We start from the raw sequence: 26,632 nt of genomic DNA on the forward strand, positions 1-26,632 counted from the left end.
AGCAGCCGCTCTCTGAGAGTCTGCAGGAGGGCTGACCGGCCCATGCACTGCAGGGCTCAGGGCTCCCCTCCTCCCCTCCCCAGGTGGGGGTGGCTGCGTCCGGGCTCCTCTTGTCCACTGAGTGGTCACAGGGGCTCTGGTGAGGTGAGCCCTGGGGCTGAGCCACTAGCAGGTGGGACCTGAGACCGCGTGTGGCCCAGCAGCACAACCCAGACAAGAGTGGAATCAGATCTACACCCCAGATCTCCTGTCTCATTCAGCTGTGCACGACTCCTCATCCAGGCTCTGGTCACTTCCAGACCATACCAGTTCTAATCCGAATCCCTGCAGCAGCCTGGTATGGGGCACCTCCCACCTCCACCTTCCTCACCAGCTGTCCCTTCTCAGCGTGGCCATCAGGGCTCCTGGGGGCTCACAGTTAGCGCCCCAGGCCTCCCTCTCGGCCCATAGGACGCTGTGTCATCTGCGCCTGTGTGGCTACAAGCACAAACGTGCACATACAGACCCACACAAACTTGCACAGCCTACCTGTGGCATTAAAATGTCATGGGGAGTATTAGGAGAAAAAAGTCCAGAAAGGCTCCTGGGGGGGAGAGTATAATGAAGAAAAGGCTGAGAGGCGCTGCTCACCGCAGCGCTCTCCGGAAACCCAACGTTCCAAGAAAGGCAAGGCTACAGGGATGGAGGCGGGCCAGGGGCTGCAGGGTGGGGTGCTGACTCTGAAGGGGCAGCACCAGGGGACGGAAGGCTCCGTACCCCAACTGCGGCACTTGTACAGAGCTGTATGCACACCCGTGAAAGACGTGTACACACTAAACATGCACATAAACTGTAAGACAGAAACTAACCAAGATAAAAAAGGACAGCTCAACCGTTTCTCACTAAAGAGTGAGGGACAGCCATTTGTTGAAAGTCACGTTCCTCTGCATCCTCTTCCCAAAAGATGCTGGAAAAGGAGATGCGTGTTAACGCGGCACGGAGGACAGCCACGGACGGGCCGCCACGCGGCAGCATCAGAACCCTGTGGAGGGTTTCGGAAGCTACGAGTGCTTGAACCCTCTCCCCAGAGGCCGTGGCTCAGCATCCCAGGGCTGGGCAGGCATCTCCCTCTCCCACCCGGCCACCCCACAGGGAGCCAGCCCGTCGGTCCAAGTGGCCGGCAGCACTACTTGTAACACACGGTCCACACCTCCTCCCGACCACCAGGCACCAGGGCAAGTGTGCTGGGGAAGGCAGCCCTGGACGTGGGAGGAGCCAAAACTCTGGAGCACCAGAGAGATCCAGCTCCTGGGCCCCTGCTGAGGTTCTGGGAGTGATGTCCCTCCTGGGTTGGGGGAGACGGGTTGAGGACACAGCACCCCACCCACCGCCCTGGTCCTGCACGTGCCGGGCCAGGCTTCGCCCAAGCTAGGCACCACAGGTCCAAGTGCACCCACGTCCATGTTGGCCTTGACCCCTGACTGCACTGGGGACAGACCATTCCACATCCTAATAGGGTGCCCCCGAGTGTCCAAAGGAGGCCACTAGGCCCATCTGGGGGACATTTCATGCTGTGACCTCTGCAGGGCAGAGACCCCACTGCTGGTTAACTGCCGTTTCCACAACAGGCAGCACCATGTTTGGGGCATGAAGGTGCAGGTACTAACCCAGGGGTTCTCCACAAGGTGACTACCCCCAGGGGACACTGGCCATGTCAGCAGACGTTTTGGGTTGCCATGATAGAGGAGACCAGGAATGTTGCTCAGTGCCCTACCACATGGGATGGCCCCAAACATGGAGACTCAATGGCCGAGAGGGAAGGCTCCAAACAAGCAGCTGGGGTTGGGGACTGAGCAGCCCCAGGGGTTGCTGTGGGCTGCTCAGCAGCCCTGGGTCTGCAGCTGGAACTGGGCCACAGGCGTGTGCCCGCAGTGGGAGAGCAGGATGCTGGGCCACCTCTCAGGCCTCCCTCTAGCGCTCCCCACGTGTCCTAGCAGAGTCCACGGCCTCCTTCCCTCTTGTCCGCTCCCAGAGAAGCACCTGTTCATCCCAGGACTCGGCATCTACACAAGGGCCAGTGGGGGTGGGAAAGGACCGCAGGTGCCACCCTCAACATGAGCAGAGGAACTATTCCCTGCAGCCATATGTTTCCAAAAACCATGTGCTAGGAAGGCAGCCTTCCAGCCCTCCTAGATTTTCAGTTCGTGCTGGCTGGGGTCCCCTGTGCATGCGGTGGCCCTGAATCCCCACCAGAGGCCAGACTACAGAAAGTCCCACGAGGGGACCCAGGGGGATGCAGGGCGCACTGGGAGCTTGGCCAGGGCCCTGCCAGCACAGCCTCCCATGGGGGAAGGACTAGGCAGCCTTCTTCCAGGGGGGCTGCAGGGCTAAGCCACTGCTCAGACAGAGGAGGGACCTCCTCCCGCCCCTGAACAGGAACATGAGGTGCTTTTATACTTCCTGTATTAAATTCTTGCACTTGTTTAACAAGAATATTACCTTTACAAACAGAAAACTCAGAAATGAGACCCTCAGCTGTGCGCCCACCACAGAGCACAGCCCCTGCCCTCATCTGCCCTGTTCTTAACCTGTTCTCAGAAAAGGCAAACTCCCCTTGAATGTAGCCTGAGAAAATCGCATTGTGGCCCCAGCTTCCTCAGGGCCACCGGGTCGGTGATGCGGACACCTATCAAACCGAGGTCAGAGGGAGGGATCCAGTGACCTACCATATTGTCTGCGTTCCCAGGGATCACTTACCACTTCATTGCACAACTGGGAAAGTCAAAACGTTGTCAGGTCCAGGTGTGAGAGGCTCCCAGGGCCCCCCACCCCGCCAGGATCCACCCCCATCCTTTGGCCCCCAGCAACCCCCACCTCACGTGGCTCATGGCTCCGGCCTCCATCTAAATCACATCCCCCAAAAAACAATTACAAAGCACACAACGTTTCAAAAACTGATTTATGGAGAAACAGCCCCACAGGGTGGTCCCATCCCGGTGACAACACTGGGCGCAGGCTCACAGCAGCCACTTCCTCGGGTCCTGGCCCTGCCGCGGGGGCATCACCCCCGCTCCAGCCCACCCTGCACCACAGCAGACACCCGAGAGGGACAGTAGCTCCCCCTACCTCACCTGTTGGCTGTCAGGGCGTGGGATTTCAGTATGAAGCAGCAGAAACGGGTTTCTTCTCCAAGTAGGCTACGTGATCTCAAGGAACAACCAAAAGTAAAATTAGGCTGAAAGAGTAAAGGTTCTGACCCCTTCCTGTGTATTGGCGGGTCTCCCTGTGAGCACAGAAAGGGCCCAGAAGAGAGGATGTCTTCCAAGCCTCAGAGGCACCACCGGTCACCCATGCCTCCTGAAGGCTGGCCTGCAGGCCGCCAAGCCATAAATGACACAGAGCACTCAGTAATTTGGCACCGTCTTGTTCCCGTTCGCAGCTGCAGGCTAATCGACGGCACCATGGCTTATTTCTACTCTCTAAACACTTCCAAGGATGTATGTCCCAGACCTCCCAAAAGTATGGAACAGGGAGGTCAGCCTACATTACCTCTGGGATTGGCCAAGGACTGGGGTGCACAAGCCGCAAGCCAGGGAGGGCTGTCTGAGAACACTGCCATAAGCATTCCTAAAAGTTAGAGCATGAAGACAGAGACAGAACGAGGGCTTCTGACAGAACAGGGCAACTTCCTCAAAGCACCGGGTCTACGCAGGGAGCTCAGAAATTCCGAGATCCCCGTGACCGAGTTTGCCACGCCAAGGGACTGAGCAGGGTCCTCTCTGTCACTATTCGTGAGCACTAGAGCAGTGTGCAACACACGGGCCACCCACAAACTGAACACCAGCCCTGAACCGCTGCATCTGGTGGGGCACGGAGGGTGGGCTGCCTAAGGGACAGGCCCTGCCGGACCAGGCCATAGCAGCAACCCCAGGTTCTCAGGGAGAGAGAACGTCGGATGGCCAACTCCAGCTCAGAGCTTGTTCTGCATGAAGCGGGGATGGAGGCCTGGCCTGCTCCTCAAGCTAGCCCACCAGCGCTGCCACCCTCCGCCTTGGCCAAGAGGAACGCCAAGTACAGGCGCCCAGCCTAAGCTGCTTGGGTTGGGGCAAGAGGTGAGGGAGGGAGGGAGGGTGCAGCCCTCAACACCAGCCACGGTGAGCCAGCTGCCCAGATGGAGGGACAGAGGAGCGGGGCCAGGACAGGAGGCCCAGTCTGGACTGTGGGAGGAAGGCTTCTGAAACTCCCACCACCACGAGGCCTCCAAACCTGCTCCCACCCAGCAGCAGACACGGCACGTCTGAGCTGGGTGGGCCAACATAACCAGATAGACCGCCAGGCCTGAGTGGCCGGCCAATCGCAAAAGCCTCCTGCAGTGAACAATCAGCCCCAACACATAAGAACCTCCACAGACTCCCATTTGAAATCTCCACGGCTCTTCCCATCAAGCAGCAGACACGCACCTGAGGCCCCTCCCCTGCCACTCACACCACGAGACTCATCCAACCACAGGGCAGCACAGTGGCGAGTAAGGGGGTGCCAACCAGGGGAAGATGGCCAAACCGACCCAGGTCCACCGCCACCTTCCCCGAATCATGCAGCACGTAGGCACAGACAGTCCCTAAGTTGGGTCATTCAGGTTCCTTGTGGGGACCTGTGTTATCAAACCCCCAGCTGCCCTCAGGCTTCCAACCAGGACCTCAGCCTTTCTGAATCCTCACCTGCAACGAATTACCGGCTGGAAGCTGCCCGGATGGGCTGGTTGCCCGCTTTGCCCTCAGGCACACCCCCTGGGGCTGGCTTGCACAGGCTCTGCACACTCGCCTACTCAACTGGAAACCAAAACTGGCCACAGTTCCACTAAGTGGGAAATAAGACGTATGCTAGATGCCCAGCTGTGCGGGTGACAAGCCCTCACCCAGACCACTGCCGAGCCGTTCGGCCCCACAGGTCCCCGGGGCACCGCCTGACGCCAGAGCCAGGGACCCACGTGAACACAGCCAACAGCCACGGCTAGCAGAAACCGTGGAGAGGCCCCAACTCCAGAGGCAGGTTCTACCATCTGGGTTCGAGACTGGTTTTTCATCAGAAACGCTCATCTTCAATCTGAGTGGGCTATACAGACAAGGGGGGCGCTCAGGCAGAGCAACCTCAGAGTGAGCCTCAGGCTCGGGCGAAACGTGGAGCCTGGAAGCCGCACGCCCCGCGGGCCTTCACTCCATTCTCACCGAGGCTTCACGGCTGCGGCCACCACCATGCAGGAGCAGCATGCCTGGTACGGGACACACAGTGACGGCCGCAAGGGGGTGGGGGTGACAGCGCTTGGAGGCTCGGTCCTGCGGAAGACACGAAAACTGGGACCACGCCTCAGGTCCTACTAGAAGGATGTGGGAGGTGAGCCACGGTGTGTCCAACAGCCAGCCGGACGGGACTCCACCTTCTTGGCTGGCTACCCTCCCGAGTCGGGAGCTGGGAAGAACCTCCTAGAAGGTCTGCCTTTTAGGGACCATGCCCCAGAGCTTATCAATTCTACAATTCTGGGAAGCAAAGGAAGTTCAAAGTTGCCGACGGTACTGAAGCTAGAGCAATAGGGATTTTTTATTTTTTAAAAAAAGGCCAGTCAGGGAGAAATTCATCAGGAAAACATGTTTCATGGGACATCTCACGTTAGTCTCTACATGAAGGCACCACGAAGCTGCCCCCTTCCCTGGGGTCCCTTGCCCCCGGCATGAGGGCTCAGCACAGTCCACCCAGCAAGGACAAGCAACAGAGAGGGGGACGGCTGGCCTGCCTCCCCAGTGAAGCCGCCCCCCATGGAAGGTGAACATGATGACAGCTCTCTGCAGGCTGGAGGCAGAGCTGCAACTAATTCTCGGGGGGCTACGTGCATTTTGGGCTCTGTTCTTCAGGAAACATTAAGATCAGCAGAGACCTTACAGTGGGTCCCCAAATGCAGGTGTCAGTGGGACACCGGCACAGCACCCACAGAAGCATCTGTGCTCAGACCTCTGCCCTGGAGGATCCCAAGAGACCCTGATCTCCAAAGTGCATTCCATACATAGGGGGTGACTTCTAGAAAGCTGCCCTGTTCCCTGCAAAGGAGCTCCAAAGTCATTTGTGCCACCATGCTGCTGCTTAAACCCTTCCAAGAACAGCACCTGTGTATGCTATGCAAGTGGAGAAACGCAGGGTGTTTCGGATGTGGCCCTGCCCAATTCTGGGGCAGGTTCTGAGACAAGTGGCTCAGCTCAGGGTTCTGACACCAGAGCGTGGGCAGGAGGTGGGTTGGGGGTGCAAACAAACAGCCTGTGTGGAACTGGATGCAGTGAAGGTCTTGACTCTAAAGCTGGACAGAGGCCAGGGCCGCCAAGCCGCCGTTCCCTCCCGGCCCGCATCACTGACCCCCTGCACTGATGCACAAACATGTCAGAGGTGAAATGCTTTTGTCCAAACTCCAAGCAGGTTAGTATAGAAACGGCACTTGAGTCCAGGGTCCCGGCCCAGCATCCTGAACCCCCCTGGACCTCCCTTTGTGCACACACTGCTCCATACCCAGGCTGCCCTCACCCCAGGCCCCTGCCAGCCTGCAGCCACTTCCACTCGCCTCCAGCTGGCACGCCCCACACACAATCCCTCTTAGCAGCCCCCAGGGTCCCTCGACCTGTCCCGTGAAAACTGCCAGCAGGCCAAGGACAAATCCAATTTCTCCACTTGAGTTGTTCACAACACTCTGCAGCCAGCCCTCTCAATCAGTCCTATTCTGGTTCTTTCTTTCTTTCTTTCTTTCTTTTTGTAAGACGTGCTCAGTCAGCCTTCCCACGAGCTCCTAACGAGGACACACGCAAACATCACACACTCTGTACAAAGAGTCTTGGGGTGGCTGGGCCAAGACTCCTACAAGGTGGGTGTTCTGGTCAGAAGGCCGACTCTCCAAAGTGCATGCTGCTTCCTTTCCCAGGTGCCGGATCCAGGGCCCCGGGAGCCGCCCCGCAAGAAAGTGGCCTGTCAGGAGGTCAGGGACTGGATGTTCTTGAGCATCTCCTCGAAGGCTTGTGGGGACGGCGCCTCTGCATTCCGGAAGGTGGCCTGCACCCTGCTGTACAGGCTGAAGGATTTCAGCTCCAGCCAGATGAACCCGAAACGGTCCTCGTCGAACAGGATGAAGACCCCAGGGGTGCGCTCCGGGCTGGTGAAGCCGTGGCCAGCGATGAGGCCTGTGCCGTAGAAACTGTGCGAAGACAAGAGGGAAAGCGCAGGGAGGACAGTGAGAGGGGCCAGGAGGAGCGCACCGGGCCCCGGCCCGCCCCGCCGCACCCCGCCGGCCCCTCCGGCAGCGCCCCCGCACCACAGGCCCCGCCCCGCCCCGCCGCACCCCGCCGGCCCCTCCGGCAGCGCCCCCGCACCACAGGCCAGCAGGCAGCAGCAAGTCACAGCGCCCGAGAGCGCGCGTCACCTGGACCACCCAGCAACTTTAAGCGCCCGGCGCGCAGAGCCGCGGGCCCACGGTCAGGCTCACCCTGCTGACCGCCGCTCTCCACCAGCTCATCCGGCTAAAGAAAGAGGGTCTCGGGCAGCCCCGCCGCTAATCCTGTCCCCAAGTACACTTTCTCAAAGCTGGCTCAGATAACTAAAATCTGAATTCCCAGGACAGCTATGTCAGCATGTAAATGACTCAAATATAATCAATAAAGACTTATTGGCACCCAACCATCGTGAACTCAGAAGGCAGAACTCTCAAATACCCGTAAAGGCCAAGTTTCAAGTTTCGAGAGCAATGTGAGACTAAGATGCAATTTTATGTCTTTCTTGCCAAGAAATTGGTGCTCATAAAGATAATGAGGAGCCGCGGGCTGGCCCAATCTCCCAGCGCACAGAACGGCGCCCGGCACCCGACCCTCCATCCACCACGCCGAGGCTCCCCTGGGCAGGAGAGGGAGAGCAGGCCTGTGCATGAGGGCGAGCGGTCCGTGGGAGTCTCAGGTGGGGAAGTTGGCCCCAGAACCCACAGGGAGGCAAAGTGATGCCCACCGAGCTTAGGACCAGAGGCAGCCACGTCCTGCACCCACGCTGGGGCAAGGCCTCGCAGACACACAAACCAAACAGGGAGGGGACCACAGCACGCCCCTCCCAGGTCACAGAGACCGATGTGCGGCACGTCCCGTGCCTCCACCGCAGGGCTGGCCTGAGAGCGCCCGACTGAGCCCACTGGGCTCTTGGCTGGCCACCAGACACTGCGGGCTGTCGAGTTTCATAAGAACGACACAACTCTTCTCTTTTATGACCACTAAAAAGCTCACAACAGTTGAAATCATACTGGAACACCATTTGTATATCTCCTCTCAGAAAACCCGCATTCAGCCACTTTTGTGATAATTGTGTACCGTAAAGGAAAATGAAACGGATTTCCACTACGTGAGATAAAAAGAATACATGCATTGATCTCTCTGCCCCAGTGCCTGGCACAGGGCTCCTGAAATCCCGGTACATTCCTCAGGGGCAATTTACACCAGCAGGTGGCCAGCCAGGAACAGAAGCTTGGAATCTTGAGCGCCCCGTCATTCTCCAGACAAGAGAGGGGCTGGAAATGGAGCTAATGAGGGACCATGCCTCTGTGAGGAAGCCTCCATAATATCCCAAAGTATGGGGTTCAGGGAGCTCCCAGGTGGGGGACACCTATGTACACACTCCAGTTCCACGGGGCTGGAAGCTAGTGCACTCGGGACCCTACACGTTTCTTCATGTGGCTGCCCACCTGCGTCCTTTCTCACTCCTTCAACAAAATGGTAAACGTAGTGTGTCCCTAAGTTCTGGGAGCCACCCCAGCCCATTAATCGAACCTGAGGAGGAGGTCGCGGGAACCCCCGACCTATAGCTGGTTGGTCAGAAGCACGGTTGGGACTGGTGTCTGAGAGAACAGAGGCAGTCTTGCTGGGTCTGACGCCATCTCTGGGGGGGTGGGGTCAGAACTGAGTCCAGTGGCCAGACACCAAGCCGGTGTCGTGAACTGCATGCTGCTGTGGGGGGCACCACCCCAACGGGCACTCGGTGCTCAGAACCAATTTACCCACCAAGCCCACAAAGACACCTAAAGCCTCCCTCCGGAGCTTCTTCTACGTGTGACGCGCCAATCAGACAGCCACCACCAGCCCAAGACGGCAGTCAGCCCAGAAGTCAAGGAAACCGACCTTTCCACGTAACTGGACATTCAGGCCAGGCAGCTGTGATGCCAAGAGACGGACAGGTCATCCCCTCAAAGGTCCCCTAGGGCAACTGTGCAGGAAAACTAACTGCACTGACAGAATGTTCTAGGCCCACACTGTGCGATACACGTGCGGCTGCTGGCATCGGAAATGTGGCCAGTGGGACGGAGGACCCAAGTCTGTGGTTTCATTCATTCTAGCTCATCGACACCTAGGAAGCCCTGAAGTGTAGCAGGCTGGGGAGGGGGGGGCCTGAGTGGCTGAGGGCAGTGGCCCAAGACAAAACCGTAAGGACAGCCGTCAAGCAAAGAGCAAGCCAGCCCTGGGGCAGGAGTGTGCTGCCAGCCCTCTGCGCACACTTTCTGAGCCAGCAGAGAAACCACAGGAAGACACAGACGGCTGACACTGGATGGTGCACAGCAGGGGCCAGAGGGAGACACCCAACAGGCCTTACCTACAAGGACAACCAGGTGGACTCGAGCTGGCTTCTAGGGGGACAGGGGCAGAAGAGCCCCCTCCTCACCGGCTGCTTTCAATGCCACCTGCAGACTCACCTGTCTACCCTGCACCTGACTGACGAGGCGACAGAAGGCACTAGGAAGGAGGCCTCGTGCCTGGCAGTTCCAATAAGCCCCCTCGGAGGCTCCCCGGGGGTGAGGGGTCGGAAGCTTCCAAATTCCGTGCAGGCCAGGGAAGGGTGCTGTCCGCACGGGCCTGAGCTGGGACTCAGACGGAATTGTCAGGGCCTCCCCGCTGGGTGCAGGGAGCCCCCACGCTGGCCGGTGCTGAGCCCGGCCCCCACAGCCCGTCTCCACGGGGGTGGGGAGGCAGGACTCCCCGGCAGGCCTGTCACGGCCCACCCTGGCATTCTTACCACATCCTGCAGGTGCGGGGATAGTCCTCGTTCCTCGAGCTCACGCCCACGGGCAACACAAACGGCTGCCCCTGCCCGGAGTGGGCGGGCTGCTCAGGAGCAGGCGCAGCCGCAGCCGCGGCCTCTCCGTCCCCAGGCGCCCCGACCTTCTCGGCAGGTGGCTCCACAATGGGCTGGGCAGGGCCCCGCTGGGGCTCCCGGGGGCTCTGCCGGCCACGGCCCTCACCGTCCTCGAGCCCGTTCTCCTGCTGCTGTTGTTCCTGGCGCACCTGCTCCCGAACCTCCAGGACAATGCGGGAGAGCTCATTGAAGTTGCGGAGGCTCTCCACATCAGGCAGCTGGATGCGGTGCATGAGGTCGATCTCGACAGTCTGCTGCCCGGCAGGGATGTTGGGGTCACCCTGAGGAGCGAACATGCGGCCATCAGCAGAGACACACTGTGTGTGGTTTCCTGCCTAGATCACACCTCTGGCCCAATCAGCTCACTCTAGCGTTCCCACTGACTTCGCAGCATCCCTTCTGAAGAATATTTTAGAAGCCCTTAAAAAATATGTGCCCACAGCAGGCACCCCCATCTGTGAAGGGATCTTTGAAAATAGGGGCTAACAGAACCTGAGTGACCTCAAGAGATGCACAGACACCCAGCATAGTGGCTCATGTGCACTTGAGCCCTCCAGGTATAAAAACCTCCCCATTCTAGAACACTGGGGCTTAGGGAAGGGCACAGACCCTCCCAGGGCCAGGCAGCAGGGCCAGACCTGAACCTGTCTGCCTAGAACACAAACGCTCCTGACCCTGAACCTGGGAGACCCTCCAGGCCCTGCAGCTCCAGCAGGGGCCCCAGTGCTGGGCTCTGCACACAAGGAGCCTTCCCAGAGCACAGGGACCCTGGCCAATCGAGGTCCAAGAGCATAGCTCCGTGAGCACAAAGAACAGGCATTGCTCCCCAGGACACGTTAGTGCATCTGGCAGAAACACACCCCAGCTATGCAAATGACAGGTGAGCACAGTGTGGACGGTGCCCGTGGAGCAGGCCTAATGGCCAACTGGTTCGAGACCCCCATTCAGCTCAACAACCCCTCTGACTGTGTTCCTCAGCTGCTGAGGCCAGGATGGCATCGGGAGCCTGTGTAATAATGCAGGAGGTCTCTGCACCTTACACCCATCAGAGGACCTCACAGAACCACAGTCCCAGGCCCCTCCCCCACTGAATCAGAATCTCCAGGGCCCAGCATCAGGGTTTCTTCAACAGCCCCAGGGGTTCAGTGTGTGGCCAGGACTGAGAGCCATGGGAAAAGCCACCTTGGAAATGCTCCAAATCCCCTGGAGGTCTTGTGAAATACAAATCCTACTTCAATGGGTCTGGGTGGGACCTGACAATCTGCGTTCCCAGCAAACTCCCCAGCGCAGGGTGCCACGGGTCCAGAGCCCACTGTGAGTAGCTGGGGTGCAGCCCGAGTCAGGCTACCGCACAGCCAATCAGACTGAGTTTATAGAGCGGGGCCCGCCAGGGTAGCACCCGGACTCACCGTGATCTTCGTGCCCCTGGCACGCTTCCCATGGAAGCTGAGCATGACGATCTCCAGGCCGTGGCTGCCGTAGGTGCCTTTGAAGAGGCCGGGTCTGATGAGGTCATCCGGGTGGCTGGGCGGGAGGTAGATGCGGCGGTAGGTCAGGCAGTTGCTGTGGGGGGAAGGGGAGGCATGAGAGCAGCTCGGCGGGCAGGCAAAAGTACAGAGCTCGCTCACCTCCCTGCAGCGTGAGGAACGGCAGACAGGGCAGGGTAGCCTAGAACAGCCAGGCTGAGCTTCCTGCCAGGCCAGGGGGGAGCGGGGGCACCCCACATTCCTGAGCCACAATCACCTGTCCTCAAAACACTTGCAGGGCACATCTCACACCTTGTCTGGAATTCCAACAGGGCTGAACAGGGGCGCACATTCGCTCTACCAGCACCACAAGGGAACTGGGGCAGGTAGCACTCTCCAAAGAGAAGGGGATGTCACCCCTGCTCCGTCACCCTGGCACAGGAACCCCGGAGACCGAGAAAGGGATGTTCACTGCACAAGGGATTATTTAAATGGGTCATGGGGACAGGGCATGGGGCAGAGGCCAAGGCAGGAAGCGCAGCTAAGAGAGGAGGTGTCCCCCGGCAGACATGGGGAAACCACCCTGAGGCTCCGGCACACAGGCCAGGCTCATGATGATAAATCAGACAGAAAACAGACACCAAAGTAGGGCAGCGGGGGGGGGGGGGGGGGGGGGGGGGGCGGGGGGCAGAGGGGGGACAGAGACTGTGCTCACAGTACCCACAGAGGGGACTGCACTTACTCGTACTGACTGGTGTAGATAAACTTCATCAGGATGAGCTCCTGCATGTGCTCGTGGAAAATGTCCTCCAGTGTCCGCCCCCATTCTTCCCTCAGCCACGTTCGGAATTCCTTCCAAGAGAGCACAGGTCATGAAAACCACCACGATGCGCATGGAGGACTGCTCGCTGTGGCACTAAGTGGGTAAAAGCAGTACTCCTGGGGCACCTGGGCAGCTCAGTAGTTGAGCGTCTGCCCTCGGCTCAGGTCACGGTCCCAGGGTCCTGGGATCGCGTGGGGCTCCCTGCTCAGCAGTGAGTCTGCTTCTCTCTCTCTCTCCCCCTCTGCCTGCCTCTCTGCCTACTTGTGCTCTCTCTCCATCAAAAAAATAAAATTAAAAAAAAAAAAAAAGCAGCACTCTTACAGCTGGGGTGATGCCCTGGGCATAGCATCACCGGGGTCCCAGCAGGGCGGACAAGATGGAGAAGACTCTGGGCAAGAGGAGGGGGCTGCCACACTTTGGTCCCCGAGTCCCTGACCTCCTTCCTGTGAAGCTCAGCCACCAAAGGAAAGTAAAGGGCTCTGGTCCCCACTTTCCCAGAGCACACAGACCCAGACTTCAACAGGCAACAGGGACCATGGGGTCCCTTCAGCCCGTGTCCAGAGCTCCTAGGTAGCAGCCACACGAGCCTCACTTCTGTGGCCACCAACAGGACATGTGGTGTCTACACCGAGCCTGGTTCTGGGGCTTCTAGGAAAGCGGGAGCACAGCAGGACTCTTGTGGCTAACTCCTGTGCTGGTCACACTGGCCAGAACTGCCTTCTGCTACTGCCAATGAAGAACAAGACAGGTGTACAGCGGGGCAGGGGGTGGTGATGGGGAGGTGCCTTCATAGTTACGTTACACGTTCAGAAAGTTCATTTGTGAAAAGGGAGCTTTTATAAACACTGCATCCTCAAAGCTCATTCATTATGGGATCAAACAATGTGAAGGATAGTTAGTGCTTAATAGCTTGATTCTGCACATTTAACCAAACTAATCCATCACTCCAAGTTCCTAGCTCAATATACTGTTTCTAATGACCATCCAGAGTTAGTTCTACAAACAGAAACAAAAGCGATTTAACCACAACAAAGCAAGAGAGCTATAATCTTTCAGTTGCTTTCCTCTGTTCCTGCCCAAACTCTGGCCACACACAGAAACCCCTCACTGCAGTGACTGAAGCACACAGTTACAGGGCCACAAGCTCATTATGCACAAATCAACTGAAAGTTTCTATACCAGCAGCACGAGGTTGGAAAATGAAAAATTTTAAGTCCATCTCCAGCAGCCTCAGACAACATGTGACTTGGGAATACATACTAGAAAGTATGTGCAGGACCCCTACTCTGACAGCCGCAGGACTGCCGGAAGAAAACGGAGACACCTCCACGATACGGGTGCCCACGGACCAGAGGACCGAGTACCAAGCCAGGAATTCTCTCCAAAGGCATCTGTGGATTCAATGCCATGGCAGAGTCCCAGTCCCACCAGGGCCTCTGTACAAACAGATAAGCCGATTCTGAAATTCACATGGAACTGAAAAGAACCTACAACGTCCAAAGCAATCTTGCAAAAGAACAAAGCTGGAGGAACCGCCCCAGTTCATGGTATGACTTACTATAAAGCTGTAGTGATCAAGACAGTAGTACAAACATCAGGGTCAACAAATACACCAACGGAATGAAACAGAGAGCCCAGAAACAGACCCATCCATCTTGTCAGCTGCTTTCCGACAAATACATCCAATCCACCCAATGGGAAGTGGAAAGTCTCTTCCACAAATGATGCTCCAATGACTGGACATTCATACGGAAAAAAGGACCACAATCCCTGCCTCACACCACACACAAGAAATAATCCGAGATGGGCCACAGACCCAAACACAACATGAAGCTACCAAACTTCTGAAGAGAAGACTCTGCAGCTTAGGGATAGGCAAACTCTTTTAAGACACCAAAAACAATAATCATAAAAGAAAAAACTTGACAAATTAGACTTCACCTCAAAACCTTCCACTCAAATGGAGTAAGGCCCTAAAAAAATCAAACAGATAACAAAAAGATAAAAATGGAAGTGAGCTAATACAACAAGTAGGGATTTTATGTTACCACGGTGAGTAATCAGACTTGAGCTAAATACCATGAGGCTGGCTTGTAGGGAGTCATAATCTTATTCACTTCGCAAGAAAAGGTCAGTCATTAGAAATACCAACCAGACCCAATTACTCAGAGCAAAGACCTTTGAGATATGTTCATTATGAAATTATCTCATGAGCTATGCATGCACAAGGAGAAACACAGGGGCCCAGAACATACACAAGAATAATATTTACCCAGAGCTTGCTCACCAGGTGCTGGCACTACATAATCATCTCCTCCATCTGCATACCAGTCCAGGAGATGGGTGCTCACACCTTTCCTGTTCTACAGAGGTATGGGGTCACAGAGTTTGAGAAACCCTCCCCAAGTCACCCAGCTAGCAAGCAGCAGAATCAGAGCTACTCCCGAGCCCACGTGCTAAGGGGCCTTGTTTCCACCAGGGCCAAGAGGAAGGCCAGCAGGAGCAGAGGAGGCGGGGGCTCAGCCACCCTGGTGGATGGTAAACGAGGACCAGCAAACTAACAACACATAGCAAGAATCTGGAACATCTTCAGGGCCTTTTACCCGGCAATCCCATTTCTGTATGATCCAAAAACCAGGGAAGGTTTTTGCACAGAGTTCCAGCAGTAACACCTGGAGGCTCTCAGCCTGGCGCTAAGGCACTCACAACACCCTGCCCTACTCAGTCCTCCAGCCGCCGCAGGGCTCCACGTTTCACAGATGAGGACTGAGACTCTCAGAGAGCAAGTCACCCAAGCAGAAGGTCAGGAGCGGGGAGCACAAACCCCGTGTCTGACCGCAGGAGAGCAGTTATACTCACGCAATCACCCTACGGATGACGGACGGAACAGTGCTTTAAAAATAAAGACTATAAAGAATTCTAATGAGCCTGGAAAATATTTCTGGAAGAGCTAAAAAGCTTAAAAGAAAAAAAAAAGACCCGAATTAGATGGAGTTAGATCCCAGTTACATAAACAAAATTCGGAGAACAAGAAGGGATGACAGAGGACGGGTGTGGGGGCTGCTCCCGGGTGGGGCTCCCACAACTGCGTGTTTGATGGTGAGAAGGTATCATTTCAGTACATGAGACAAAGAAACAAAAGCAACTTGTGTCCAGTAAAGGAGTCCGCGTGACCAAGTGCAGAGCGCACCATGAGTGGGGCCGGCAGAAGCCCGCAGCCTGGTCAGGAGGGACAAGGGACGCCCACAGCATCGCAGGGGTGGGGCCTGGCCGTCCTCACTCCTTCCTCTCTTCCCTGTCTCTGCTCCTCCTCGCGGGCCCCAGTTCTGCAAAAGCCTCAGGCTGGGGGGCTGGGCAGGCACAGGGTGGGCAGGGAAGATGGCAGCTGGGCCTTGCCATCATCTGTGAAGGAGACCAGGGAGGACGAGCCTGGGTAGGCCTGAGGGCCTGCCCTGCTCACAGGAACCCAGGAGAGGGGCTGCAGTGTGCAAAGCACACAGGTCACCCGGAGGCATCGTGAGGGGCAGGCCAAGGGCACTGCAGCCTGAGACATCAGATCACACCACGGCAGTCCGGACTTGGCATTCAAAGGTGGACGTGGCAGCAGAAACCTCGGGACGGGAGCTGGGTGTGAGCAGTGGGAGGGCTGGTGAGCAAGACGCGGTGCATCAGCCAGAGACCTGCAGGGCGGCTGTGGCCTTCACAGGGGAACGGCGGGAGACTCACTGGTTCCTTCACGGGCAGCACTTCTCAGACAGCACAGCCGGCAGAGGGGGACCGCCAGGGCATCCCCCACAAGCTCTCACAGTGCCACTCAGGGTGGAGGACAGTGCAGCACCAGGCCAGCCCCTGGGGGCATGAGAGTATCCGCCGCCCCCATCCCGCCCAGGAGACCGCGCGCCGCCCTGTTCCCCTGCTAGCCCTGTTGGCCGCCAGGAGCCCTCCATCCCCTGTGGCCCCAGGATTTTACATGCCCGTCAGCCACCAGAGCACAGGACAGCCAGAGCGCACAGCCCAGCCGTTCACCTCGGTGTGCAGAGCTATCAGGAACATGGCGATATCCCGCCACGGCCTGTCTTCTCTCCCTGGGGCCTGAAGCCATTCCCCTGGGTCTGAAAGACTCCACAAGAAAGTGAAGACATTTCTGGCTGACTCCTGAACGGGCAGGAGACCCTGTCCCCACATGGCTGAGGGGAGAGACAGGGGGAGGGGCAGAGAGAAAAGCCGGCGAGTGACCGCGGGCAGCTGAGGGACGAAGTGACCGCAGGGCCACACAGCAAGTTCTCCCTCTGCTCTGCCCGGTGGCACGGCGTCTCCCCAACGGGCTCGGCAGGGAAGACAGACACCTCTGACCACATAAAAATTAAAAACAAGAAAACTCCTGGAAAACAATATACCATAAATTAAACTAAAAGACAAAAACATGAGGAAGAATACTTGCAACTTACACCTGAAAGATTGGTTTTCTAATATGAAAAAAAAGCTCCTACAAATCAACTAGAAACATACCAGCACCAGAGAGAGCAACCTCGAGAAACCCTTAGCCAGGCCCCTAACCTCAGCCTCGGGCACGGTCGTGGTCGCAGAAACGCAAACTGACGCCACAGTCCCGAGACCAGCAAAGCGTTGCTCCCACCCAGCATGCACGTGTTCTTAAGAGTTTCCCCAAAGGACTTGGGTTAGTACTTTTATAATCAGAAAAAATACCATTCCACTTCAAAATCACAAAGACGCGGCTTACAAGACCTTTTTCTGATCCCAGCATATGTATTTCCAGAAGTACACTATCTGGCCTTTTTGAGGTCCACAGCTGAGGAGTGTCTATTCTCAGAAAACACGTTGACCTTTTTCACTGAAACGCGGACTAGAGCACTCACCTGTATGTCATGTGTGTGACTGTACGTGCAGGCTTCAACAACAGCGTTGTGAATGAAAAATGCACCGTCACCTTCACAGGCCGTGTATGTGAGAAAACAGGGCCTCATCTACCTCCAGAGGATTCCAGTGAGCACCTGTGTGCACTCTTCAGACGCAGACATGCGTGCGTATGAATTTACCTTACACCTCCCTGCAATTCTCTGGCTAACAGGGAAGCTGTCGGACTCAGAACTTGAGAAATACACAGCTATTAAATAAATGTAAGTTCAATGAGCATCCTACATTTTAAAAGTTCAAGTTTTTCTTAAGAATGTTTTGAAACAGCAGTATGACTTGGCTCCTCAGAAAAGGAAAACTCAAAGGCAATGTGAAAGTATCCGTGCAAATAAAAGGAAGTCCTAAGAAGCTTGCGGGTGTGGCTCCGAGGCAGGCCTCCGTGCTGCACTGCCAAGACCTGGAAATCTCAGCCACCAGGCCCGTCTGTGGGGAGAACACAGAGGCTCCAAAAAAGCCCCCTGGTCTCCATGCAAACTCGCACCCAAGAAGAAACCTCCAGCAGCACACGGACACTCTCACCAAAGGGGCGAAAGAGAGGCGATCAGAGGGAACGATTTCTCTGGGGCTCGTTTGTTCCGAGGGGCGGCAGGGAATGAAAGCCTGTGTGCATGGACACGTACACAGGATGTCCTGACGCAAAGGTCAGACACACACACTGGGATGAACCAGGGGAGACGGCCCTTCATTGGGGGCACACTGGAGATGTCAAACCATTCAACCTCACAGCTGCGCCATGTGAACAGAAGGGGGACAGGCTCACCTCCTGCCTCCCGCCAGACATCCTGTGGTGGTCAGTCTGGTTGCACTTGGTGGAGAACTCGTCCTTCTTCACAATCTTGAGCGTTCACCACAAAGGAGAGGGGAGCGAGTCAGTCATGGGCGGCACGACCAACCTGTCCCGCACCGACAGACCCCATATGTGTACAGAAGCCCAAGACGCCACCGAACCTCAGCCAGTCCAAGAAGGGAACTCAGCCACCCTGAGCACGCACTTCCTTCTCAGGGGAAGAGGCATGTGCGTCTTCCCAGGAGGACATCTTACAGCAGGAAAAGGGCTGGTGCTTTCGTCGTGTGTTAGGGAACACACATGCTGATTGGGATGGCTGTCTGCTGAACCATTATCAGAGAGCAGAGTGTCTTATTCCAAGTTTATACTCTTGCAAAGAGGAAACCAGGGAGCAGTGAGGAATCAGGACAAAAACAACAATCAGTTTCACCCGAACGCAGAATCCCTGGGCGGGGGGGGGGGCTCAGCGAGTGAGTCTCTGAAGGGCTGCATCACAACAGCCGCATGTCGCTAACGCACCCCGGAGTGGGGCTGAGCCCCCACTTCCTCCCATGTTCACTGCTTGGTGTGGACACAGGTCTGCAGCTGGGACACCACAGCCACTCAGGCACCCACCCAGGCTGCCACCGGGTCCGGGGAGGACAAAGGAGCCCTAGCCCCTTGCCTGCACATGGCTGCCACGCCTCAGGGAGCCCCGAGCACTCACCTGAATGTGGCCGTTGTGGGGCCCTCTGTGGCCATACATGCACTCCACCGTGGCAGACTTTCTCTCCATCAGGTGGACTCTGAACAGGGGCTTGAATCGCATTGGGTCGTCCACATGAGGGTCATGGGGAGGCAGGTACATCCAGCCAATGATGAACAAGCCATCCACCTGCGGGGAGGAGAAAGGGCACAAGTCCACAGAAGGCTCAGGATGAGGTGCCAAGGGAGAAGGTCCCCACCCTAACCTGTCCGCAAGAACCACCCTTGTCCCCACATGGCAGCCCCACTGAGACTCTCGGGGCCAGGGAACACTGTGGTGCCCTCATCTAGCACACCACAACAAGCATGGCCCATCTACCAAGTGCGTGTTAATTAAAAGTAGTTATCGACTGTAAACAGGGTGACTGTCGTTGATAACACTGCATCAACACTGAGATCTTTTTTTTTTTTTTAAGATTCTATTTACTTATTTGACGGAGAGAGACACAGTGAAAGAGGGAACACAAGCAGGGGGAGTGGGAGAGGGAGAAGCAGGCTTCCTGAGGAGCAGGGAGCCAGACAGAGGGCTCGATCCCAGGACCCTGGGACCATGACCTGAGCCAAAGGCAGACACTTAACGACTGAGCCACCCAGGCACTCCAACACTGAGATCTTCTAAGAGAGTTGAACTTAAATGTTTTCACCAAAAGAGAGAATAAAAATGTGAAGTGGTAGACATGCTGATCCTAGACAGCAGGAACCCTTGCACAAAGTGTACAAATACCAATCACCGAGACGTACTTGTCACGCACCTTACAATTTTACCTGTGCACCATTCCTCAATAAACCTGAAAATAAAGGGATACATGCCTACACCATTATTTACAAAAGCAAGATACGGAAACAGCCGAAGTGCCCATCGACAGGTAAATGGATAAAGAAGATGTGGTGTGTATGTGCCATGAAATACTACTCGATCATCAGAAAGGATGAAACCGTGCCATTTGCAACGACAGGGATGGAGCTAGAGAGTATTATGCTAAGTAGAATAAATCAAAGACAGATACATAGGATTTCACTCATACATGGAATTTAAGAAACAAAACCAACAAAAGCAGCAGAAACAGAAAGATAAATACAGGGAACAAGAGATGAGTGCCGGGGTGCGGGGTACGGGACACAGGGGCGAAGGGGAGGGGGACGGACAGGCTCCCAGTTGCGCGATGAACAGGTCACAGGAATAAGTCAGAGGCGCTTGTGAGCACAGCGTCCAGACTGTGTCACGCAGCTGAAACTCACGCAGCATCGTGTCAGCTACGCTTTAGTAAAAAATAAATTCTGAAAGAAAAAATAAGTAGATTTTGTTTAAAAACAGAAAGGAAAAAAAAGGTAGTTCAACCTAAACATAAAGGCAAGCCTTTTGAAGAGAAGGGCCAGCTCTGAAAGTGAAGGGAAAGACCAGATGAAAGACCAGAAAGAAGCAGGAGGCCCCCAGTCGGCCCCTGGCCCACCAGAAACGGGGGGCTGCTCCCCGGCAGCAGAGACCTGCGAGGCACACACACAGATGCCACGTGAGGGCTGCTGCAGACTCGGTTCCAAGCAAGCCTCGTGCAAAGCAGCTCTGCAGCCCTCGGGGAGACGGATGTGGACCAGGCTTCAGGCCGCGTCGGGCGTGGCGTCCCCACCACGTCTGTACGGCGGGGGAGGGACAAGGCCCACGTGCAGAGAAACACCCACGTTCTTTAAAGATCCACATGGAAGTATGAACAGACGAAATGGCATGGGCCTGGCATCTGCTTTGAAATGCCTGAAAATCAGAAGCAAAGGGAGGAGGCAGGTGCTGTGGGCTTGCCGCCCTCGACAACAGAGGGCGACTACGCTGCCATCACTCTTCCAGTGCACGCAACATGGTGGCCGCGGCGGAGGCAGGGTCAGAGCAACAAGGTCAGAGCGATGAGGTGGCCGCGGCAGAGACAGGGTCAGAGCAATGAGGTCAGAGCGACGAGATGGCCGCGGCGGAGACGGGGTCAGAGCGACGGAGTCAGAGCAACGTGATGGCCGCGGCGGAGACAGGGTCAGAGCAACAGGGTCAGAGCGACGTGATGGCCGTGGCGGAGACGGGGTCAGAGCACGAGGTGGCCGCGACGGAGACGGGGTCAGAGCATGAGGTGGCCGCAGCGGAGACAGGGTCAGAGCAACGGGGTCAGAGCGACGTGATGGCCGTGGCGGAGACGGGGTCAGGGCGACGAGGGGCCCATGGCGGAGACGGGGTCAGAGCACGAGGTGGCCGCGGCGGAGACGGGGTCAGAGCAATGGGGTCAGAGCGACGTGATGGCTGTGGCGGAGACGGGGTCAGAGCACAAGGTGGCCGTGGCGGACACGGGGTCAGAGCACGAGGTGGCCGCGGTGGAGACGGGGTCAGAGCAACGGGGTAAGAGCGACGTGATGGCCGTGGCGGAGACGGGGTCAGAGCACGAGGTGGCCGTGGCAGAGACGGGGTCAGAGTGGGGAGTGGTCCCCAGGCACAGCACGCCACACATTCCCCAAGGCCGGAAGGCCAGCCTGTAGTCAGGGGAGACTGGGTGCCCAGTGGCCGGCTCTGGCTCATCCATTTCTGTGGCGATCCGATCCAATCCGACCTGATCCAACGAGGGCGAGCTGGCCCTGTTCTGTCATGGCTCCATTTTCCCCTAATTAACCCCTGCTTTCAGAAGCTGCAATTTTTTTTTAACTCTATTAATCACTACCAGTAAGAAAAACAATTATCACCCTCCCTGCCTAAAGCATGGAAGGCAGCCTGCCCACGCGGGGAGCAGTCTGGCTGGTCCTGTGAGGAACATTCTAAATCCAAGGCTTTCCCCAGGGATATTAAACATAAACATAAAGTATTTAACACTTTCTCCACACAGAACATGAAGCAATATTTATCCCTGCCCAAAACCCCACATGGTGAGCAAAATACAGAGTAAAAGAGCACCCAGAGTCCCCGCGGGGCCCACACGAGGCGAGCTCAGAACGGCCCACACCAAGACCCCGACGTGCCGTCTGAGAGACGTGCTCACGGCCGGTCCCGTGGTCTAGGGATTCCGGTCCTCCGAGGGTGTGTGCAACCAGGGGGGGAAGCAAGATCAGAAAACCAGCGCTCCCCGAAGGGCACCAGACTTCATTCCCAGTGAAGCATCAGCGGCAACGACATGGGGGCCAGGCACCGAGACACCCCCCAGCCCCGGGGCTTCTGTGAAGAGAGCGCACAGCAAGCTCGAGGACGGGCACACTGCAGAGCCTCAGTAAAGTGCCACATCCCACGATACAGATGCCCGTAAAGCACTAAAACTGAGCAGCTACCTTTGAAAACATGACAGGCAAGGGACTGAACAGCATCTAAAAATGAGACCGCAAGACTTTTCTCCTGCCTAGAACCCAGGGGCTTAGGCCAACCAGCCCCACCTGCTGACACCAGCTGTCTGCACACACCACAGTTTAAATGCTGCCTGAAGACATCAGGGAACATGCACAGTGGCCCCAAGACGAGAACCGAGAGCCTAAAATCAAGGGACAGGCCTGAAGGGGGCAGGGCCTCCCACCTCTTTGCCCCAGGTCCCTGACCGCTGGTGGCTGGACAGAGGGGTGGCTGGGCGCTGGAACCCCCAGGGCTGCCGCAGAGGCCAGAGCGCTAGGGCAGGATCCCAAAGAAGCAGGCCCCAGAGTGTATACAGCTCTGCCCTTGAGGCACCTTCTGGATCCCAACCCATGAGGGGCAGGGGATGGAGAAGCCAAGCAGAAGGTGGCTGCTAAGAGGCCAACCAGCCAGGAGAGGGATCAGCGGTATCCCTGGCTCGCTAGGGGAAATGCAGGCCCTGGAGAGCAGGAGGTGCCCAGCCCTCAGGGGACACTCTGTGGACGGGGCCACCAGGGACGAGACCGGCGCTCACCACACCCGGTCAGGGCAAGGCGCTCTGCTGGCTGTGACCCCAGGCCAGAGGCCAGGCACCCTCGTGGGGGCAGCGGCATCCACGGCCACGTGTGCGGGCATGCCAGCAGCCAACTGCCACGCCCGAAAATCCCGAGGAAAAAGAGAGACTGTAAGCTGAACCGGAGATCACATACTTTAAAGGAACTTTGACTGATATATTCAAGAAGACACAATAAGAAGGAAAACAAAGGTCACCAAAAAAAAAAAAAAAAAAATGAGGCCAGACTTATATCCTGGCCATAGTAGAGTAATGGGACTGCTGTGAGCCCCAAGGTGATCCCGGACAACAGGCCACACAGGGCTGTCAACCCAGAGAAGAGAAATAAGAGGTCACCCCTGCCATCCCCTGGATTCCTGCCAGAGGCACCTTCCAGACCCCGGGGCTCAGAGGGGGCCAGGCAGAACCAGGCAGTGTTCTAACTTGAGCGAACAGAGATCAGAGTTCAAGGAGGCTGGCGGGGCTGGAGTAGAAAGGAGGGAGCCATGCAGAGACAGAGCCCAAGGATCTGCCAAGGGGCCCGGGTTCCAACCACTCACCGAGCCCAGTACAGGCTGGGCAGCGTGCTGGACCATCCAGCTCCAAGCAGCCAGGGACGGGAGTCTTCAAAAGGAACCCCCAGGGCATGGAGGGAGAACCCCCAGCACTAGGACCTTAGACAAAGAGCTACAGCACATCCCTAAGAGACCCAGTGGTCTTCAACGAACACCCTATCCAGCTGATCAGCCCGACCCCATTTGAGGGAAGGGACCCATCCAGCTCATAACTCCTTAACAACAATGTCCACCATCACAGGGAAAAGAGCAGGCGTGCAGGGGACAGGAAAAGGGCAGATAGCCAGAGTCAGGAAGACAAGGCAGCTGAAACCAGAAATACTGTGGTCTCTCAGCAGCAGCCTGGCCAGGAGAGCCCCTCACGGGACCTCAGTCAGGCTGATGGCAGGACAGAGCGCCTGCCTCCAAGGCAGCCCCCACTCCCGCCAGGCAGGCTGTCCCCTCTGGTCCTCTTCTGCTGGCCCTGGCCCCCATGTTCCCCACACTGGTGACGGTTACTGGGACCATGGCGCTCAGCTCATCAGCCCTTCCGGCCTTCGGTGAGCCTGACACTCGGAAGGCGGAGAGCAGTGCTTCTGGGGCCTGACCCCTGCGGTCTGTGTGATGAGGTGCCCGTGAGTAGATTCGGGTCAGGTACTTTGGCAGGAGATCCAGAGAAGTGGGGCTGTGTGCTTCACATGAAACCAGGAGGGGCCTGAGGTCAGAGTCCTACTGCTGGTTAGTTAACATGGACCACTGGGATGGGTGCTGTTGGCCACATCTCTCCCCAGTAAGGGCCCTCTTCCGCCCTGTAATCTTGATTGCCAAATAACGGCCCCCAAAGAAGTCCACGTCCTAAACCCTAGAACCTGTGCACATCATCACCTTACACGGCAAAAAAAGGATTTTACAGATGTGAAGTTGAGGATCTTCAGAGGATTCTGGCTCATCCAGGCGGGCCCTAAAAACCATCACTTGTACCCCTCTAAGAGGGAGGCAGACAGAGGTCTGAGACACACAGAGGGGAGAGGCCACGCTGAGGAGGGAGGCAGAGGTAGGAGGGGGTTTGGCCACAGCCAAGGGCTGCCTGGGCCCTGCAGCTGGAAGAGGCAGGAGGACCCTTCTCTGGAGTCTTCAAGGAAGCATGGTGACCCTTGATCTCAGCCCAGGAATACGTACTGGGACGTCGGGCACACTGAGGACGTCAGGCACGCTGCCTGAGGACGTCGGGCACACTGACGGAGGACGTCAGGAAAATATGGACTGAGGAGGTCGGGAACACTGACGGGACATCGGGCACGCTGCCTGAGGTGTCAGGAACACTGACTGAGGACACCGGGCACAATGAGGACGTCGGGCACACTGAAGATGTCAGGCTTCCCTACGAGCGAAAGAATACATTTCTGTTGTTTTATGCCACCCGGTTTGTGGTCACTGGTATGGCGGCCCCTGGAAGCTACAACAGTAAGTGATAAGGGATCTGTGGGGAGATGCTCTCAGATGGTGGAAATACGGTTTCCCCAAAAAGTGCCCACCGTTGGTGCTCCCACCCATCAAGGACGCTGGCCTGACCCCAGTATTACTATGGTGGGTGAGAAAAGATTTAAAACCAGGGCCTCATAGCCCCACTTTCAGACTTCGCTCTGAGGCCCAGCCTGGTCCCAAGGCCGCCATGGCTGCTGGGTGACTCACTCTGACACGGCACCCCGGCGTGCCTCCCAGGCCGCTGAACTGCGTCTTCCTCACAGGGCAAGCGCTCACACACGTCAGCGGAACAACAGAAGGCGCACAGGGAGAGTCACAGCTGGGGTGCGCCTAGGGCTCAGCGATGGGGCACCTGCGACGATTCCATGTGACCCCGAGGGCCAGAGGGTGAGCGCCCAAGGCTCCCAGGAGTCCTCATTTAGAACAAACTAGTGCACGACCCAAAACTAGAGTGTCCCACAGGCGTGAGCGCAAGGGCCCAAGGTGTCCAGGAGGCAGGGACCAGGCTACGGGAGGGAAGATGCCCTCGAGGCAACCAGTGGCTCATCACTACGAAGTCCAGGGACGCAGCGAGAAGGCTGAGAACCAATTACCGAAGAGCCTCCGGCCCCTCCCAATGGCCATGCCGTCACGCAGGCGACAGCGGGCTTGCCCCTCTGGTTGAAGCGGGTGAAGGCCCACGCACCGCGCTCTTGGACTTACCACCACGTTCAGCAGTCCTCCGTAGGGCCCGATGTCTGGCTGCCACAGCCCCAGAATGTGTCTGTACCGATGGAGCACTACAGGGAGAGAAAGAGAGCAGGTCTTCACGCTGCAGCCGGCCAGCCTGCACTCCACAGGGACACAGGGGAAGGGCGAGGCCAGGAACCGGGAACTGCAGACAAACCACTCGTGGCGGCTGGGAGCAGAGCCTTGGACATAAATACGGATTTCAGCAGACTGCTTAAAGAGTTTCCAAAGAATTCTAAGAAGGAAAATGTCTTTCAAAACCATAATAAAAGAGACAACAGGGCCACTTTGAAACCCAGGCTCTAAGTGGCCAGTGCCAATGACACTGCCTTGAAAGACACGGAGTGAGCACCCTTGTAAAGTGGTGAGCCTCCCATCAGTGAGGGAGTCAGACACAGGGACACCGCTTTCCTAGGGACTAAGGCAGACGGGGACTAGATTTTTATAACGCTGGGACACTGGCATCTGTTCATGCGGTGTGTCTATAAAGCAATTAGACTAAAAATTGTCACTAGAGTGAACTGCTCACTCTGCTGGGCACACAGGCCCAACAGCCCTGTCCCGGCAACAGGTGCCACCCGTGACCCATGACAACACATCTGGTCCCACACTATTCTGGGTGTACCTGTGAGGGTGCTTCCAGATAAGATTAGCATTTAAATCAGTGCACTGAGTAAAGCTGATTGCCCTCCCTGGTGTGGTGGGCCTTGTCCAATCAGTTGATAGCTGGAAAAAAAAGGCTTTTCCACAAGCAGGGAGTGCCTGCCTATGTGAGCTGGGACATCAGTCTTTTCTAACTTAGGACTTGAAATGGAAACAGGGATTCTTCCAACGTGTCGAGCCTGCCAGATTTCAGACCCCAGCTACACCCTTGGCTCCCCTGGGTCTCCAGCTTACTGATGGCAGATCTTGGACCTTTTCAGCCTATATTAACTGTGGGACCCAATTCTTTATGATAAATTCATCCAAAGAAACTGGTTCTATTCGTCTGGTGAACCCTGGCGAATACACAGTGGAAGCCAGGGATGGGCTGGAGCACCGGCGCTGCA

The 26,632-nt window shown here is 56.7% G+C and overlaps 1 protein-coding gene across 4 annotated transcripts in view; it reads right to left on the reverse strand.

The window, feature by feature from the left end:
• Window positions 1–5,550: 5,550 nt before the first annotated feature.
• Window positions 5,551–26,632, reverse strand: part of FBXO31 (F-box protein 31) — a 42,102-nt gene continuing 21,020 nt past the window's right edge. For 2 of the 4 annotated variants that reach the window (XM_028096163.2, XM_028096185.2), the window contains 7 exons: window positions 25,557–25,633; window positions 18,888–19,055; window positions 18,155–18,229; window positions 12,379–12,488; window positions 11,580–11,733; window positions 10,051–10,451; window positions 5,551–7,204 (listed from right to left, as the gene is read on the reverse strand). In XM_028096163.2, the coding sequence (XP_027951964.1) occupies window positions 6,982–7,204; window positions 10,051–10,451; window positions 11,580–11,733; window positions 12,379–12,488; window positions 18,155–18,229; window positions 18,888–19,055; window positions 25,557–25,633 (1,208 nt within the window). In that variant the 3' untranslated portion in view covers window positions 5,551–6,981. Of the gene's footprint in view, window positions 7,205–10,050; window positions 10,452–11,579; window positions 11,734–12,378; window positions 12,489–18,154; window positions 18,230–18,887; window positions 19,056–24,548; window positions 24,614–25,556; window positions 25,634–26,632 lie in introns of those variants that run through there. The other 2 variants (XM_028096194.2, XM_028096174.2) reach the window with 2 other exon arrangements.

Source organism: Eumetopias jubatus, unplaced genomic scaffold (genome assembly GCF_037043125.1).
Source record: "Eumetopias jubatus isolate StellerSeaLion01/CBP00866 unplaced genomic scaffold, mEumJub1_p1.0 scaffold_10, whole genome shotgun sequence".
NCBI lineage: Eukaryota > Metazoa > Chordata > Mammalia > Carnivora > Otariidae > Eumetopias > Eumetopias jubatus.